Source organism: Triticum aestivum, chromosome 4A (genome assembly GCF_018294505.1).
Source record: "Triticum aestivum cultivar Chinese Spring chromosome 4A, IWGSC CS RefSeq v2.1, whole genome shotgun sequence".
Taxonomy (NCBI): domain Eukaryota; kingdom Viridiplantae; phylum Streptophyta; class Magnoliopsida; order Poales; family Poaceae; genus Triticum; species Triticum aestivum.
Window position 1 is genome coordinate 466,845,088 of NC_057803.1, and position 18,732 is coordinate 466,863,819.

General features: G+C 43.4%; 1 protein-coding gene and 1 non-coding gene across 51 annotated transcripts; one reads left to right on the forward strand and one right to left on the reverse strand.

The window, feature by feature from the left end:
* Positions 1 to 892: 892 nt before the first annotated feature.
* On the reverse strand, positions 893 to 12,652 carry LOC123086409 (uncharacterized). Of its 50 annotated transcripts, none has more exons than XR_006440824.1 (13): positions 12,093 to 12,652; positions 11,835 to 11,927; positions 7,238 to 11,669; positions 6,169 to 6,396; positions 5,973 to 6,028; positions 5,320 to 5,392; positions 4,999 to 5,179; positions 4,791 to 4,835; positions 4,433 to 4,633; positions 4,121 to 4,344; positions 3,581 to 3,784; positions 3,244 to 3,344; positions 893 to 3,038 (listed from the first exon to the last, which is right to left on the reverse strand). It is a non-coding gene; the product is annotated as an uncharacterized protein (transcript). The 50 variants fall into 50 exon arrangements; XR_006440823.1 differs by having other exon boundaries at positions 12,089 to 12,652; XR_006440821.1 differs by having other exon boundaries at positions 12,050 to 12,652.
* Positions 12,653 to 12,743: 91 nt separating this feature from the next.
* On the forward strand, positions 12,744 to 17,655 carry LOC123086408 (sanguinarine reductase). The gene is made up of 9 exons (XM_044508174.1): positions 12,744 to 13,154; positions 13,830 to 13,942; positions 14,020 to 14,073; positions 14,181 to 14,265; positions 14,772 to 14,877; positions 16,519 to 16,605; positions 16,692 to 16,789; positions 16,893 to 17,002; positions 17,254 to 17,655. Exons 1-9 carry the CDS (start codon positions 12,890 to 12,892, stop codon positions 17,317 to 17,319), a joined length of 984 nt encoding a protein of 327 aa, XP_044364109.1. The 5' UTR covers positions 12,744 to 12,889; the 3' UTR covers positions 17,320 to 17,655.
* Positions 17,656 to 18,732: the final 1,077 nt, after the last annotated feature.

Below are 18,732 nucleotides of genomic sequence, written 5' to 3' on the forward strand. Positions count from 1 at the left end.
TGTCATGTCGTTTACAAGATGGTGAGAAATAAAGTCAAGTAATTTGTTGCCAGGACCCTAATTGACAAGGCTGTTTCTCCGAGTTTTGGATCCCAAGGCCTTTCGTGATTTGGCGCCTCTGCCACCAGAGGAACCACGCAGCAACCGAGGTCAATTCAGCTACCGGAAGTCCCTCTATTATCGATGTATTTTTCAGAAGGATTTCCATAGTAATTGACCCAGACCTGTCCTCAGATATGGCTTTCTGAACTGTGTCCAACAGGCCTAAGTGCCCCCACACTTCTCTAACACCCTGGCATCCAAAGAGAGTATGTTGAATATTTTCTTCTCCAATAGTGCACCGGGGACACTGGGCCAGAATAGGGATGTGTGATGTGTCACATTACCAACACACCAAGGCATGGTAGCACCCCGTGGAGGACTTTTCATGTGAAGTGCTTAACCTTACCCAGGACTTTTAGTTTCCATGCTTCTTTCTAAATACCATTTATCTGAGTATTACCCTGTCCATCAGGCCTCATGAGGCGCGACCCAAATTGATGATATAACTCCCTGTAATAGGCAGAACAAACAGAAAACGTCTCTGACCGTGTAAAATTCCATGCAACAAAGTCTTCGGTGAACTGAGTATGAAGAGGAATTTGCAATATCCTTTGCACATCCACTGGCGAGAAACAGTCACGAAGAAGTTCCTCATCCCAGCTGCCGGTGTATGGATCAATGAGATCCTCCACTTTTGACAATATACTAGCAGTTGGGGCGCCACCTGGTGCCGCCGCTTGAGAGGAAGCTTGGCGGTGCCAGGTGGGAGGCTCCCCTTCCACTTTTCTTTTTAAACTATGTAGTGGTATTGCATCATAGGCATATTAAGCAGGGTTCATTACACACTTGATTGAACGAGTCACACATTCTTTTTAAACTATGTAGTGGTATTGCATCATAGGCATATTAAGCAGGGTTCATTACACAATTGATTGAACGAGTCACACATGCACCTTGGTTATTACAGCATTGATAAAGAGTAGTGAAATCATCTCCACAAAAAGAAAGGGGGAAAACAGTGATCGTGGATGGAGTGGCTAATCGTCATCTCGATCTCAATGCATCCACTGTTCCAGATGCTGGGACAATCTTCGTGGTCGTCGCCGCCGTCGGTAACCACTGTATTTTTTGAGCCTCACCTCACAATTTGAGGGCAAAATTCAGAAACAAAGAGAGGAAGTGGATCGAGAGGACGGGAAGGAAGAAAAGCATACCTGGCAGCAGCGGATCCCACACCAGTGCTCTTCCAGGATCCACTTGACACTGCTTCCCTGGCCCTGCTACGAGGAGGCAACAAAATCAAGTTCAGTGTTCCTATGGAACCTACAATTGATCAGATCAGTATAATCGTGAGCATCTATATGCAAGAGAGAGAACATAATTTGGTTCATCATGACCCACTTGCTGACCCGTTGCTAGAAAGCCAAGTAAAATGACTTCATTACGTGTGATCTAGCTCTGTACTAATAAACTATGGAAGTGTTGGAAAGCTAAACAAAATCCCAAAACGATCCTCATTATTAAGCATGGATGATTAGGGCTAAGTAACTTTTCGATCAATAGGGCATGATACAAAAAGTAATGTAATTAACATGAAGACTCGCTTCAAAATCATCGAGATGCTTTGTAGCATCAATGGAGATGTTTGCCACTATTGTATTTGAAGCTTTCCTGAACCAGTTAAGTATTCAACTCCGAGCTGATCCTGGATAAGAAGTTCAGGGAAAAAGATACCATCATAAATATTTAGTAACTTGACTTGAATAAATCCTTCCTTCGTCATTAATTAATCTAGTTAATGCATACAATACACAGGTAGGTGAACTGTTGATTGCTGAAAGTGCATTGCACATATCTCCAAATCAGCACTATAAATAGTACTGTTATTAAATTAGCACAACTAAAAATATATTAAATAATATGCATGAAAATGCTCATGGATTAATTTATCTAGCTTCTATTGTCAAGATAATAGCTCTGCTCTCTTTAGTGGTGAAGTTTTTTCATGATACACGAGATGAACATCGAAATAAAGAAACTGAATTGAGATCTTATTTGGTCTGGCATCCAGGTAAAAGGTGAACGCCATACACCAACAACCATGAACATAAACGTAAATAGAAGCAACAACAATAAAAAATCCTGATATTACCTACTGCCCCAACAATTTATCCTCATGTTGGATCCATAACAGGGAGGAGAGACGAGAGGCAAGTTGTACCTGAGGCGCGCATGCGACCAAGGGAACGCACGAACGAATTGATGAATGAAAATATATTAAATAATATGCATGAAAATGCTCATGGATTAATTTATCTAGCTTCTATTGTCAAGATAATAGCTCTGCTCTCTTTAGTGGTGAAGTTTTTTCATGATACACGAGATGAACATCGAAATAAAGAAACTGAATTGAGATCTTATTTGGTCTGGTATCCAGGTAAAAGGTGAACGCCATACACCAACAACCATGAACATAAACGTAAATAGAAGCAACAACAATAAAAAATCCTGATATTACCTACTGCCCCAACAATTTATCCTCATGTTGGATCCATAACAGGGAGGAGAGACGAGAGGCAAGTTGTACCTGAGGCGCGCATGCGACCAAGGGAACGCACGAACGAATTGATGAAGAACCCAAGGCTCACACGACGCCTCTGCTGCTCCTGCAGCACGCATCCATTTCAACATCATTCTTCACGATGTCAAAGACGAGGGAGAGGCGGCTGCTTGGCCAACGACCAGCCACAACACCTTCACCAACCCGTCTCAACCCCATCTTCCTCCACATCCTGGTCGGCGGCGCCTTCCCGTCACTACTTGACTGATTACATTAGGGTGCGAGACTGCGAATAGACTTGCATGCCGAACTTCACTGCGCTCATACATATTCGAACTTGGTCTTCAAGCAGTTTCACTTGTAGGTGGCCAGAGATTTGCATCAATGTCATATGTTCAACAATCTCTTCAGCGACTGAAATATTCTTATCCATGGGCTGGAAGCAACAAAGTATATCCAATGAATAGTGCTCAAGACATACACAAAAATACGAAGACATGTTCAAGAAAACCAATTCAGTTTGCAAGAAAATATATTCCACTAACAGAGACCAGAAAAAAAAAACAGAATATTTTCAGTTTGCAAACGCATACCAACAAACAAGAACATAGCAACTTGAAGATTAACTGAGGCTTCACTACCTTAAACTGAGGAATAAAATAAAGATATCACAGGGGAAGTTTGGATGTACCCAATTCCTCATAGCCTCCCTTGCCGACCTGTCTCTGGACGACGATGGTGACTCATCAAAGTAAAACAGTACAGTAATCAGGATATCTTACAGTTAACAATGTATAACAAAAAAGAAAACTTATAAATGATAATGTTCTACGACTGAATTTATATTAATGAGAGGCTCATCTAACTTGAAGGGAGAACCAAATTTAACCAATTGAACCGAGAATCAAATTTAACCAATGAGCTAAAGTTGCCTTGAGATGATATATAAAGTATAACCACTGTAAACCAAATCCTTACCGCGGGCTCATTTGGATTCTTTTTAATAGCTGCAGTATTATGAGATGCCCCTTCCTGATATTTTATCTTGTAAAATAGTTCATTGCCTGCAACATGCATAGCGGGTACATTCAGATTCTAGAAGCAGCAGTATTTGCGGACTAATTTGGCATCATAATGATATCATTCACTTATTCCCGAGTAGATCGCATCACCTCCACCCCCCTGCAGGAAACACAGAAAAGCTTTGTCATCTCAAGCATCAGCATGAACTCATTGAAGCACAAGTATAACATCGGAATGAACTGAAGGTTAGCACCACAGATGCACATGTCTAAACTAAAAAATATATAACGCTACTTATGCAAACACCACGGCACCACACAACAATTCAGCTGACGGCTTAGTATTCTTCTGTATCGAACATCTAAAAACTTATTCCCAGATGTCAGTATGTTCTGTAATCAGACGGTGGTCCATTTTATAACAGAGAAATTGCCTCCGTTCTCATCGAAGAACTGCAACATTAACGAAACCAGAGTGTATCAATTTGTGTAGTACCGCTTTAATCCACTCGGATGCTTGCGGATCCGGCTTCAATTCACTCCACACTATTCGGACTACGCCGGCTCGCTGTCCTTGCTATTGGCATCGTCCGCACTGGTGCCGCCGCCATCTAAATTCACCGCCACGTACGAATCTTGCCCTCTCGTCGGCTACCCATGTCAATTCTCTCCTTCAGATCTGAGCTTGCTGGCCCAACTACGTCCGAAAATATTGGCACCCTGCCACAGAGGCGGGGTTAGAACGCCAGATATGGGCAAACACGACACCTACAACCACCGCTACATGCATTCACAAAGAAGGGATCACCTGAAGACCTGATCCACACGGAAATCACCAGGGGCGCCGGAGGCGTGGGAAACGGCGAGCGGAGGCGTCGGGCCCGAGCTCTGGCTTCCAGCCATATAGCATGCAGCTCAGGCAGAGTCGCCCACCTCTCTCAAATATGCAGAAATGAAATAGAAGGCATGTAGTATGAAAGGACCTCAGTTTATTGTGCTTGACATGGTTCTGCAGAAAATACCAAAAACAAAGCTAATGGCAGGCAATGAATATTATCTGCAGAAAACACACCTCCGATCAACATATTCAAGAAAAACTATCTCAAAGGACACATAGAGTCGGATAATTTGCATTAGAACACAAAAAAAAATACAGCATAACAGACCTGGTAATTGGCAATAACCATCCTGGGAGATGAACAGCAACAAAGCTACATCCACCACAAGAAAACAAACATTGGTTAAAATTACATCCAACTCTAAGGGTAATGCTTTTGATAAAAGTATATGAGTATTGAGTTCATGGTTATAAGAAACTACATTCCAAAATAGAGCATATAATTGGAAACCTACATCCAACGCATAGGCACTAACCTCGTTCTCCTAGACGCCTCTGTTTTGGATTCTTTTTAATAGCTGCAGTATTGTGAGATGCCCCTTCCTGATATTAGATTACCTTCTGCTGCCAAAAAAATTTGCATGACCGTGTTGGCCCCATAATCAGGTCTCCCAAAAACAGAATCCTTCATCGGTGCCTTGCTGGACAAGAGTGCAGCTGGTGTAGTGAAAGTTAGCTTTATCAATTTTAAAATTAGCTTTATCAATTTTAAAAAATAATCGACAGTATAATTTTATCCAAAACTCCTGCTTCTCCCTACACCAATATGTCAAATCGATTGAAAGGCTTTTCTTTACCGGAGCTTGCTCTCCAGGGAGTTTCAGTTCATTTCATAGTCATGCTTAAGTTATTTGATGTCCCTTTATGCTCCTGTTTCAAATAAACACTTGTTATGTTGATTTTATGGGTCAGCAGAAGCTTGTGATACATTTAACCACCTCTTCCATTGATAACAATATTATATTTGCTTTCCTAATTCTTCCTTCAAATTTCAGGATTCTGTGTGAAATTTCCAGCTGAATAATAGCAAATCAGAAATAGTCCGAGACACACATGAATTAAATTGCATATAAACCTACCATTTGCCATTAAATGTAATCTCTTATCAGATTTCAAGCTCTAATCAAGAATAAAATTAGATCAATTTGTACAATTTAGAAATTAATATAGAACGGAAGGCATCCAAATTCACAAGCTCTAGAGCACTTGTTTAAGCTGTTCCTATGAGAAAAATAGTACATTGGAGTCCTAGGTGTCAAAACAAAAGAAATTATAGTCCTCCCATCAATTCAATCTCCTAGGTGTAAAGGACAGCATACAAATTGAAGCCAAGATCATCAACTGAACTAATTTCATCTACATCCAGAAGTTAACATTTGAGATGAAAACTAATTTAGTTGAGCCATCATTTTAGAATTAGAAATTTATCAACCTTCATGTAGCAACCTACCTGGTTGGTGAATTTGAATAAGGTTTCCGTGTGCAACCTTCTTAAACGCTCATTATCTGTGCAACACAAACAATCAAACTCAATGCTTCTTCCGACCTCAACAAGCAATGGAAATTACGTATTACGCAATTTTGCACTAAGACGAAAGAAAATACTGAAGCTATACTGGAGAAGAATGCTGAAATTTCAGTGAAACCTCTCTTGAGATCTGCTATATGCGACTCAGGAGCTTCACGCTGCTTGGGTCAGAGCTGCAGTCCATTCTTAGAGCCTGTTCGCAACCTCTCCAATCTCAAAACTCCGCTCCGAGCTGTAGAGGAGACGAGGACCTCAGTTTGAGCCACTCCCTGATTTGTGCTGCCCCTCCCTCCGCTCCGGGAGCCGTAGTTGTGGAGCGGAGAGAACCCGAACAGGTCCTTAAAGCCTGGGCATGCATTAGTGCATCTTTATACCCATGTTCAAAACAACGAAATAGTAAACCATAGAAGATCAACACAGCGCAGGAAATAAATACTTAGACATATATCATCTTCCTTAGACAATAAAAACTGGTAGATTAGATGTCAAGTAGCAACACTCGAGTTCTGGAAGGAGTAGAAATTAAAAACATCACTCTCTCCTGCCCCCACAGACTATCCTACATGTATTTTGGTTCACATAGGAACTGAAATAAATGTCCACGGTCCAGCAAGTAATAATTTGCAGAGGGTTCGACATGTTGAGCATTGGAGTTGAACTACTGTGGAAATTTCCCCGCACAACATCTCTTCACTGTAAATAGGAGAGACAATCTTCAACATAACCAATTGTCTACAACGTTCTGCACCGCAGGATCAGCCAAATATGCAATCCAACTGGAAGGGAAGCTGCTGTAAATACAACACTAACTCCCTGGATGCTAACTGCTCTAGATTCCACCAATGTCGTCAAAGATCACTATCTATTCGACGCTCTGCATCTCATACGCATTTCATTTGACACCTGAGCTTGTGGAAGTTCAGCAGGAGTGACTCACGACTACGCATATATTGGCATCTATACAGCAGTGACAGTAGCACGAGCTAGCAACAAGCACAAAATAAAGTAGCAAGATAGCAGCAGTACGAGGAGAAGCTCAACAAATGGCTTGGCTTTACAGCCTACAGGTACACTGGGATTTATTTCTCGCTATACAAAACTGCCAGCATTAATCTTCAGAAACTCTATATTGTAATAAATTCAATGACAAGGAGAGAGAGTCAGGAGCAGAGGGGGAAGAAGATCACCTTGGCATCAACCATTGCTCGATGCAGGTGGCCTCAGCATGGTGAGGAAACCGGCACCAGGAATCTCGTCCAGACCGCTCTACCGCCTCCCGTGTCAACGCAGAATAATAGATCGAAATCGCCGCCGCCTTCTCCTCCCACCTGCTCACCGTGCCGCCCTGGCGTGCATCTGAGGCACGGGAGCGCCGTTAGGAAGCAGAGCAGCACGAGAGAGCACGGCAGAAGACAAAGACGACCGGACCAAGGCGCCGGAGCATCGCCGGCGATGAGGAGGTCGACCGCACCGAAACCCTAGACGGGTAAATCCGATGCGGGCAACCACATGAGGATGGGATCGATGAATCGATGCGGTGGATCATATAGAGCGCGAGGAGAGGAAGAGATTGGTAGCCACCACGACGGCGGAGACCGCCAGCGTTCGCCGGAACCGGCCGACGAAGGCGGCGGCGAAAAAAGGGAACGGGAGAGAGAGAAGTGAGAGAGATGGGGGGCATCGGGGTGGAGGGGACGACTCAGGTAACACCTTTTTTTTCTTCTCTATTCGCACAGTAAAAGACAGGTGGATGCAGCGAGGAGGCGCCCATACCGCCACCGTTAAAGGGTTGTATTCATTCCTCTTGGTATGATTATCTTCCGTGTTGCATTAGTTGGAATTCATGGGTTACGTCAGATATTAATTTGAGACCCGGAACCAACTCTTCATATACATCCTCGCTGGAACGTCTGTATGCCTGCCACGGTACTTTACCATATATAGAACGACCCCTTTTTGAACCAGTCTTCATCAAATTTTCATCTGGATAATATTTAGCGCTAAGGACCCGAGCACATAAAGAGTCCGGATTCTGGAAAAATCGCCAACACTGTTTTGCTAACATAGCAAAATTAAACTGTGTAGGTCCCTAAACCCCAATCCCCTTCTGCTTTGACAATGCTGCGCTTACTGATAAATAAAAGTGGCGCCTGCTACGGATCAACCAACTTATTTTCCAGAGAAATCAGTCGGGTCCTGGCCCGTCAGCTACAACGCTGGTAACTCGTTGGATTCAGTCAACGCCCTCTCGCGGGCTCGTCCCTGCTGTCATCGCAGCCACACGCGAGCAACCAAAGCGTGTCGTCGTTGGAAGCAGCGCCACAGGAGGAGTCGCACCATGCCAGTACGCCACCACCTCACCGGCAGCGCAGCCATGCTCCACCACCGGCAACGCTTCGCTGCAGCGCCAACACCGGTGTGGCGCTGCTCCATCGCAGCACCCGACGACCACCGGCGATGCTTCACTGTAGCGCCAAAGCTGGCATGGCGGTGCTCCATCGCAGCACCCTACGACCGCCGGCGATGTTCCAGTGCAGCGGCGCACCCGGCGCGGCGGGTCCATCGCTCCACCAGATGGCCGCCGGTGAAGCTTCATTGCAACACGACCATCGGCACGACAGTGCTCCATAGCAGCACGACGACGACGGAGAGCTGCGACGAAGCACGATGCGGCGGTGGAGGTTGCGACGCAGCACGACGGCGCTCCATAGCAACATGACGACGACAACGAGGTGCTGCGACGAAAGCACGATGTGGCGGCGAGGCTGCGACGCAGCACAGCGGCGCTCCATAGCAACACGACGACGACGAGGTGCCGCGACGAAGCACGAGGCGACGGCGGAGGCGGCGACGCAGCATGGCGGCGCTCCATAGCAGCACGGCGACGACGGGGTGCTGCGACGAAGCACGAGGCGGCGGCCGGCGGCGGAGGCAGCGACGAGATGCTCCAACGAGCGTGCGTGGGGATGAGAGGGGATCGCGGTGTGGTGGTTGCTGTCATGGCCGCATGCCATCCTTTGGCCTGCAGCAGCGATGGCTGTTGTCATGGCTGCAGCTGCGGTGCTGAGTTCTATGGCGAGGGCCGGTGAGAGAGATGAGGAAAAGAAAAAGCGACTGAAGAGATGCGAGGGGAGGGGAGAGGATAAGGTTGGGGATGAAGCGGTGGATGAACCCCGCAGGTCACGTGTCGTGTTGGAGAGGAGGTTTACGTGAGTTGAAAATCAACCGGATGATTTTAAACATTTCCCTAAATAAAATGTTGGAATTTGTTTCGCCAAATTCCTACGAGTTTCAGGTTTAAAATGGATTTTTTCCGGACGAACTAGTAAGTGTGCACGTGAAACGCACGTCTAGACTAATATGACAATTATATGTTAAAGTTTGTATGCAAAAGAATAATCTAATAACAGCAAGAAATATTTAAAATGAATTGTTGTATACAAAAGGTTGATTTTTCACCAAAGAAAAGGTATTGCATTCATGTTTCAAACCATTAGTACCCTTTTTATTCTATGAATCTTGAATAACATGTTCAAGTACTCAGTTACAATCACTATTTAATGTTTCAATCTACTCAAGATCTACATCTATTGTTAGTAATATGATTATTCTCTTACAAGTCGAACTTCTCATAATCATCTTTCTATTTTGCCGTCGTCATCGTCTCAACCAACGCCATTGAGTATCACATCTCTATGGAGTACGGGAACAACCACTCTGACCTGTGGTGTACATGGCGAGCTTCTTCAAATAGAAGGCCAACAAGAATGTCACTCCGAGCATAAGTTTGGTTGCTTAGCGGACATCCCAGAAATTAGAAATAGATTCCTAACTCACCTACAAGTTAGGCTAGAGTTCCAAGGAATACTGCAATGTGACCATTAAATTAAATAATTGAATAAATACTGCAATATGAAGATTAAAAGTGAACTATGAAGACAAAAATTAGTTAATGCTTGCTGAGCTTGGGTTAGGTAGTTGCATTTTCAATACCAGCTATTATATGGATAACCGCATACCAGGAAGAGAAAGAGGAAGTGACTCAACAACAATAATTGGCCTTAAATAACAACAATCTCTTCCCACTCAAAACTTCTGTCCTTTTAGCCCGCCAAAAAGAAATTTTCAACTTACAATTATCGATTTTGACTAAATTTCAGTTGATGACTACAATGGCAAGTGGATGTGTAGTAGTAGTAGAGCCATGGTTCCTAAACATGCCATGCGATCCGAGTATATAGTCTTCGATGTCGATATCTTTTAATCAACATGGCAAAACCTTGCATCACAACTCGACACCTCTCTGTGAAAAGAGTACAGGCTAGCCAACAAATAACATATCAGAGGTGGTTAGACAGGTATTGAAGAAGAGAATCATTTTTATTGGATAGTATGGTAAGATAACATAAAGCCTAGAGAATCATAATATTCCCCTCAATTGTTACCACAGTATTGAAGAACCATGTACTGACTATGAAGTATTGGTCGATACTAAAAGATGAAGTTGTATAGTAGAGGAACAACAGTCAAACCTGTTAAACACAAGATAAGTACAGAAGAACCTATAGACAGAACGTCTTGCAAACTGGACGATGTATTGTTACATAAATAGCCAAAATGACTGCATGACCATATGTAAAAACTGCACAATGGAAGTTCCATAATTCAGTCACAAGAAAACTTCGGCAAACCAACATTTAGTTATTTAAATAAAAGTTCAGCTTATTTACTACAGAAGTGGCGCTTGGATTAAGTATTTTAAAAACATGCATGCAAGGCTGCCAATACCCATCGGCAGGCCAACATATAAGAACAAATCTTGTATTGCAGATATTCATAGAAGCATGTACTGAATTTTCTGTGCAGGAAATGATTTGCAGTAGATTGTCAAAGAGATTCTGTAGAGTCCTTACATTCAAATAGTCTAAAAACTAACATAAAAATGCAGTAATCCATTGGCATAATGCACTCCATAAAATCATAGTGTACATTTTAGGACTGAGCTAAAAAAAGGAGAAACAATAAAATCATACTGTACAAGATGCTGATCCTCAATCAATAACAGATCAAATGATATTCAAATCCTTTTTAGGAAATAAAAAATAATACTTACCTGCAGAAAAACAATGGATCGACACTCGAAATTGAACTCAGTATATTCTCATCTTCAAATGAATGCAGAAATAAATACTGTGTAGGTTTTGAAGTACAATGATGCTTAAATCAGATCTCTTTTTTCTTGCAACAAACAAGCAGCTTTCGAAGATATATTCTTGATTCATCGGCAAGCTTCGAAACAAAATTCAATTTATTCCCATTGAAAGCTGGATGCAAAATGTGTGATTTTCCATCTCTGCATATGAGGGCATAACCTAAAACAATGCACCTAGGAACATAAGAAAGATCAACGGCGAAACATTTATTCTTCTTCTTTCTAAAGGCCAAAGGCACTCCATGAACTCAGACTCTGCATGCAGTTCCAGCGGAAAGGAAAAGCACGAAAGCTGCCTCTAAAAGCCTCCCGCTTGAAGGGTCAATAAGAATTAAGAAAGGATTTCCTCCTGCAGTATAATAGAGAACCTGATGGGTGGATGCAGAACCTGAATGGTTTTTGTTCATCTGCATAACACATGCACTGCAGTTTATGAGAAACCCCAACAAAATTATATCACCCAAGAGAGGCATGAGCTAGCGCACATTTGCGACCGAAAATAATAGATGCGCCGACCCAGACACGAGTCAAAGCACATGAAACGGTCTATAATAAAGAACGAAGAATTCGACCTGTATATCTGTGAACCTGGCAGCCAGGGCCGGCCAAACATAGGCACACTTCGATTGTCGCATGTGCAAATCGAACAGCTGGAGAGAACAATCCTGTTACCGAACGCAAATAAGAATCATTAGAATGAACCTGTAGAACAGGAAGAACATCATGCTGTATCACACAATTTTTGTTGACGTGTTTTGAAAATTTAGATTTGCATCAATGAAGTTACCACAGCATCCTATCCCGTTGATCTTGTAAGGATACGTACGCACATCGATGAACCACCACCTCCGCGTACATCGTACATCGTTGCCCCGCTGGCCCGGCCATGATGCGCTGGACTTATGCGCTCTGCCAAGCCCTACTCGCGCTCAGCAGCCTGCCTGTTAGAGCCGCTCCATATGCCGGACGACCGCCATCGCCGCAGCCCTGCAGCCCATCGCCGCTCCTGTCGAGCCGCTGCTGTTTGCGAGCTGCTGCATACGCGCCGTGCGAGCCGTGTCGTGGCCACGCAGCTGCAGCCGGACTCTCGCATCCCACACATCGGGCAGCGCCGATCTAGTGGAGGGCGAGCATCGGGCGTTGGAGGTCGAGGCGATGTAGTGGAGGGGGAGGCTGGTGGCGATTGAGGTGAGGTGCGAGTTGCAGCGACCAGGGGAGGGCAGCGAGTCGTGCCTGTGGGAGAGATCGTAGACGCGACGGGGGCGGCGGCGCTCGATGGGGAGAGGAAGAACGCGAGGTTTGGGGAAGGTTGGACGAAGGGCACGGGCGTGATTGCGGATCTTTCCGGTTTGTCGTTACTTTTGTTTTTCTTGTAGCTGTGCGAACGTGGGATTAGGATGGCAGAGTTTTCGTTCGCCAGGGGAACATGTTTGCTTGTTTAATAGTAGTATATAGAAGTATAGATGACACGCGCCGCTCGTCAATCCGGGTTGGCTGTGGTTGAGCCGCGCCGCACGTCCCGGACCACTCCCCCTCGCCGCCAAGCTCCCCGTTATCTCCCCTCTCGCTCTCGCCTCAAAAGTTTCCAGAGCCCCCCTCCCCTGGTCCCTCGCGGCCATCTCCAACAATGGCGACGGCTCACCTCAGCCCGGCGCTCGCGGTCTCATCGTCGCGCCACCTAACCTCCAAACACGGCCAGCCGCCCATCTTCGCGCAGCCAGGCGGCACAGCGGTGCTGCGGTCTTGCTCGCTTCCCTTGTCCTCGAGACTTGCCGCGTCGGGTCGAGGTGGGTGGCGGCTCGCGGCGGCAGTGGAGCCCAGGACCGCGCAGCAGGAAAAGGCCGATGCCTCCTCGAGGCTGGTCCTCGTCGTCGGCGGAACCGGCGGCGTAGGTAGGAGATCAGCTCCTCTTCGCTGCTCTTAATTGCTTATATTCTTTTCTCGAGAAAACCTCCGTACATTGTTGGTATCCACGGATGAGTTCGTAGCGACGGGTGTCAGCTCATAATTCGATTAAGAAATTACTGAAGCCTGCCTCTCTTTTTCTGTATTGTATAAACTATTTTTAGTTTGTGAGAGGAACAAGATTGTTGGGTGTGTCCTCGAAAGGTCAACTTCGACACAAAATGGCGTGGCAGCCCGCCTAATAACTGTCAGTTGTTTTGTGCGTCTGTTTCACCCGAAATTCACCTGTAACCAGCTGCGATTTCTTTCTCTTCCCTACAATTTTTGTTTGCCATCAGGAGTTTTGTGCAAGCGATCTAAACATGCTAGTATTCTATAGGTATACTCCTTTCTGCTTTGCATCTCATGTCAGTCTGATATACTCCCTCCGTTCCTAAATATTTGTCTTTTTAGAGATCTCAAATGGTTACCACATACGGATGTACATAGACATATTTTAGAGTGTAGATTCACTCATTTTGCTCCGCATGTAGTCACTTGTTGAAATCTCTAGAAAGACAAATATTTAAGAATGGAGGGAGTATATTACTATCCTGCAGTTACAGTTTTCACAGTTACTTGACGAATTTGGGCTAGATATTGATCGTGTAGGATCCTTGTAGGTCAATTGCTGGTAGCATCTTTGCTGAGCAGGAAAATTAAGACAAGGCTGCTCCTAAGAAACCCTGAAAAGGCAGCGTTCTTATTTGGCAAGCAGGATGAGAGTGTTTTGCAGGTAATCTTACATCAACAGCTTCAGCATTCTATTTTCTCCAAACTGTGACTTCCTTATACGAGTCTCCTTTTTTACAGGTTTGTGAAGCGGACACGAGAAATGTTGACAGTTTGAATCCAGAAATGTTTGAGGTTGCTCTCTTCTACTTATTTATTTTGAAGCTGAATCCATGCATAATTCTTCGACCATCTATGTATGCATAATTGAATAAATCAAAATATAGGGTCTATTTTCATAGGGAGTTACACATGTGGTATGTACTACTGGGACTACAGCATTTCCATCAAAACGCTGGGATGGGGATAACACTCCTGAACGTGTCGGTACGTACTGCCCAAGATTCTGCACTTAACTTAGGTCTACTGAAATTGATTATCCGTTTACCGTATGGCAATCCAAAGATTTGGGGCAAGGATAATCCTGGGAGCCTATAAATCTCTCCCGTTCCCTGTAATGGTTCTGGAACTGATGTATTTCCGTTGTTATGCAATGGAAAGGGGGTTAGCCCGGTTCAAAAAAAAAAAGTCTTCCGCTGTGGAGAAAATAAATATCGAATTGTGACAGTTGCAGAATGCTGATGAGTAATAAATTGTAAGAAAATTGAAATCTCAACATTCATTTTCAGAGCTTATTATGCAATTTTTTTAATCATGAACATGCTTATGGCACATCACTTGCCATTCGTGGCCCAGAAGTGTTTATTCAATTGTTGTAAATTGATAGGGCCAGATCCATCTTTAGCTCATGTATAGCACTAGTTATGAACTCATGGGTGTGGATACAATGTTCTATCACTTATTACTGATGACATGCTATTTAACGTGTCTAGATTGGGATGGCGTCCGAAATTTTGTGAGTGCCATGCCACAGACGGTCAAGAGACTGGTTTTGGTGTCATCGATTGGTGTTACAAAATATAATGAAATACCATGGAGGTATACTTTATAACTCTGATGAAGAACTATGGCATTGTACAATTGATACATATTACTATGTCTAAGTTGTGGAACTTGTGATGAGGAACAATAGAGAGAGGGAAAAGAAAAAGAAAATCAGAAGTCAAACCCATTTGACTACTTCCAGATACTCCCTCCGGTCCTTTTTACTCCGCATATTAGATTTGTGTCAAGTCAAACTTTGCAAAGCTTGACCAAATTTATATTAAAAAATATCAACATCTACAATATCAAATATATATACTATGAAACTACATTTTGTAATGAATCTAATAATGGTGATTTAGCATTTTGAATGTTGATACTTTTTTCTATAAGTTTGGTCAAATTAGAGATATTTGACTTCGGATAAAACTTATATGCAGACTAAAAAGGACCGGAGGGAGTACTTTCTACTCCAGCCTAATATTTGCTTGTTTTCTTAGCTTTAGCCACTGTTTTCTAGTCTTCTAGCTCTGAGTAGAATGCTAAATTTTAAGTACTCCCTGCGATCCATATTAATTGTCGCTCAAATGGATGTATCTAGAACTGAAATACGTCTAGATACATCTGTTTTAGCGACAAGTAATATGGATCGGAGGGAGTAATGTTTTCTAGAATGTTTTAGGTATAACTAGAAGTTGAGTTGTGAAGGCTTCACAAAGCCTATAAATAGAGGTCCCCTCCTCTAGTTTGTAACCTGGCTATGTACCCCACTATCTATAATAAAACTTGGTGTTCTTATCAAAGATCTTGGACTAGATCTTGTGCTCTAGGAGTTTTGGACTGAACTTCTGCTGCTAAATTGGCCTATATTCACCTCTAGAGCGATATCTAGCGCATCATGTTGAAGTAGTTCCTTTAACACTAGTGCTGTACACTTTGTAGCAGCAAGGTGGAGTTGTTCCTCCACAACCGTGTGCTGCTTCAACTTGTCATCAATTGTTATGTGGACCAGCCCATCAAACGTGGAGTCTTATCCCTTAATTAGTTTCCTGGTTGATTAAGCATCTCTGTTAGGAAAGAGTCCACTCAGTTTAGAGATTGTATTGGAGTTTAAATAGATTTACCGGCTTGTTGGCCAAGGCTTGTCTGTTATATAAAGTGTCCGACCCCTCTCAATAAAGAAGAGAAGAAAATTGTCGTTTACTTTCATCTACTTTTGAGTAATTAGGGTTAGGTCAGTAGTATATTCTTCCATCAATTGCCTCGAAACAAAAGTTTTTTATATTTCTTGTGATATCCTGAAATTAGACATTTTCCTAAAGTGCCACAACCTGTTTATAGATGCAAAATTTACTTTAGTAATTACTTTCTGTTACTGTTAGCCAGTGTATGTTTTAGTGTAAGACATGCATGCTTGTTTTTTCAATTTAAGTCTCTGTGCATTTTACTTGGATATTTAGTTCTGGTTTAGCTTTACACCGGTTTCTCTATCATGCACTCCATCCGTTCACTATTATAAGATGTTCTAACATTTTTCTAAATCAGATGTATGTAGACAAGTTTTGGCGTGTTTGTTCACTCATTTCAGTTCATATGCAGTCTATATTGAAATATCTAAAACATCTTATAATAGTGAATTGAGGGAGTACAATATAAATCTGTTTATCCTTACCTCATACTAGTACGCATTTGCAGTATTATGAACCTCTTTGGTGTGCTTAAATACAAGAAGATGGCAGAGGACTTTGTCCGCAATTCAGGCATACCTTTCACGATCATCAGGTTAATTATTATGTACATACAAGGAATAATCCATGGGCTCATTCATGGACATGTTCTTTTTCTGATATGATACTAGCTGGTTGCAGGCCGGGGAGATTAACAGATGGGCCCTACACTTCCTATGACCTGAACACACTTGTTAAGGCTACAGCTGGAGAAAGACGAGCAGTTGAGATAGGCCAAGGTCCCTCTCCATTTGATGATGAACTACTGCTCTTACTAAGCTCTTTTACGCTCGTAACACTTGGTCATTATCTTATTTCGAAAGGATTGTCTTATCTTATTAGGTGACAAGCTTGTGGGAGAAGCGAGCAGATTGGTGGTGGCAGAAGCATGTATCCAAGCTTTGGATATTGAATCTACCCAAGGAAAAATATACGAGATTAGTTCGGTGAAGGTACTCATGCATGCTTCAGACGTGATGTTAACTTGTGCTTTAAACCTTTGCTTGCATTGTCTATTTATTTTTATCCTGCTATTCAGTTGGACTCATGGCGTGAATTTTGTTAGCCAACTAGCGTTACACGTCAGACCTTGCTCGAAATGAATCGTTGTTTATTTTCCTACTTACCAATTGAAATTTCCTCTTCTTCCGACTGATATGCCTTTTTTTGTCGAATGACTGATATGGCAAATGATGTGGCGCAGGGCGAAGGACCTGGGAGCGACCAGGAGAAATGGAAGCAACTATTTGCAGCTGCTGAATCGAACTAGTGGCACTCTGAAGCACAGAGTGCAGTGCATTTTAATTTATATACACTGTAGTGGAATTCCATACAAGGGCAGTAGCGGTCCAGTACATACATAGGTGCAGAGTTGTCATTGTCGCGGGATTTGGAAACGACTCGCAAACAATCGAGCATAGTACTATGTGCCTTATCCAAGCTATGCGCTCAGGCTTAAAAATGGGAGAATATCATACGGATACCGATATTCGGTGGAAACCGGTATGTTTGTCCTTTTTGTTTAGCGACTCATGGGCTGAATTTGGATACAGATTTCTGTGTGAATAGTAGATATTTTATATTGTATAGAGGTTTCGTCATTTAATTCCGGTCGAAGGGAGTATATTTTTTCTTTTTGCCTTGCGAGGATAATACTAGTAGATAGATGTTCTTTGTTTTTTGAGAAACATAGTAAGGGCATCTCCAATGGTGACTCTCAAACCGCCCCTATTCGTCTGGACAGTGCGGTCAAGACGGATAGAGGCGGTTTGAGGGCGGACCGCGCGGTCCGGATGTTCTTTTTCCCGCAAACCGGAAGCAAGCGGTGGGCTTTGCGTCTGGATTGCTGTCACTTCCGCATTTGACAACTCTGGCTCACCCAAAATTATTCCTTGCCTGTGCCTTTTTGTAACACCCACGATGCGGTTATATCTTTCACATGTCGGAGCATGACTTAGAGGCATAACCGCATAGTAGGCATGTCGTAAGAGGGGTAATCTTTAGACATCCCATGTACTGAATGAGAAGGAGATAAAGAGTTGGCTTACAATCGTCACTCCACACAATACATAAATATAGCATTACATCATCTAGAATAAAATCAAGATCCGACTACGGAACCAAAATAAAGACAACCCCAAATGCATAGATCCCCGATCGTCCCAACTGGGCTCCACTACTGATCGTCCGGAAAGGAAACGTAATAACGTCCCGAATCCTCGTCGAACTCCCACTTGAGTTCGGTCGCGTCCCCTGCACTGGCATCATCGGCACCTGCATTTGGTTTTGGAAGTAAACTGTGAGTCACGGGGACTCAGCAATCTCACACCCTCGCGATCAAGACTATTTAAGCTTATGGGTAGGAAAGGTAGTGAGGTGGAGCTGCAGCAAACACTAGCATATATGGTGGCTAACTTACGCAAATGAGAGCGAGAAGAGAAGCAAAACACGGTCGAGAAGCTACAAAGATCAAGAAGTGATCCTGAAACTACTTACGTTCAAGCATAACACGAGACCGTGTTCTCTTCCCGGACTCCGCCGAAAATAGACCATCATGGCTACACACGCGATTAATTCATTTTAATTAAGTTAAGTGACAAGTTTTCTACAACCGGATATTAACAAATTTCCATCTGCCCATAACCGCGGGCACGGCTTTCGAAAGTTCAAAACCCTGCAGGGG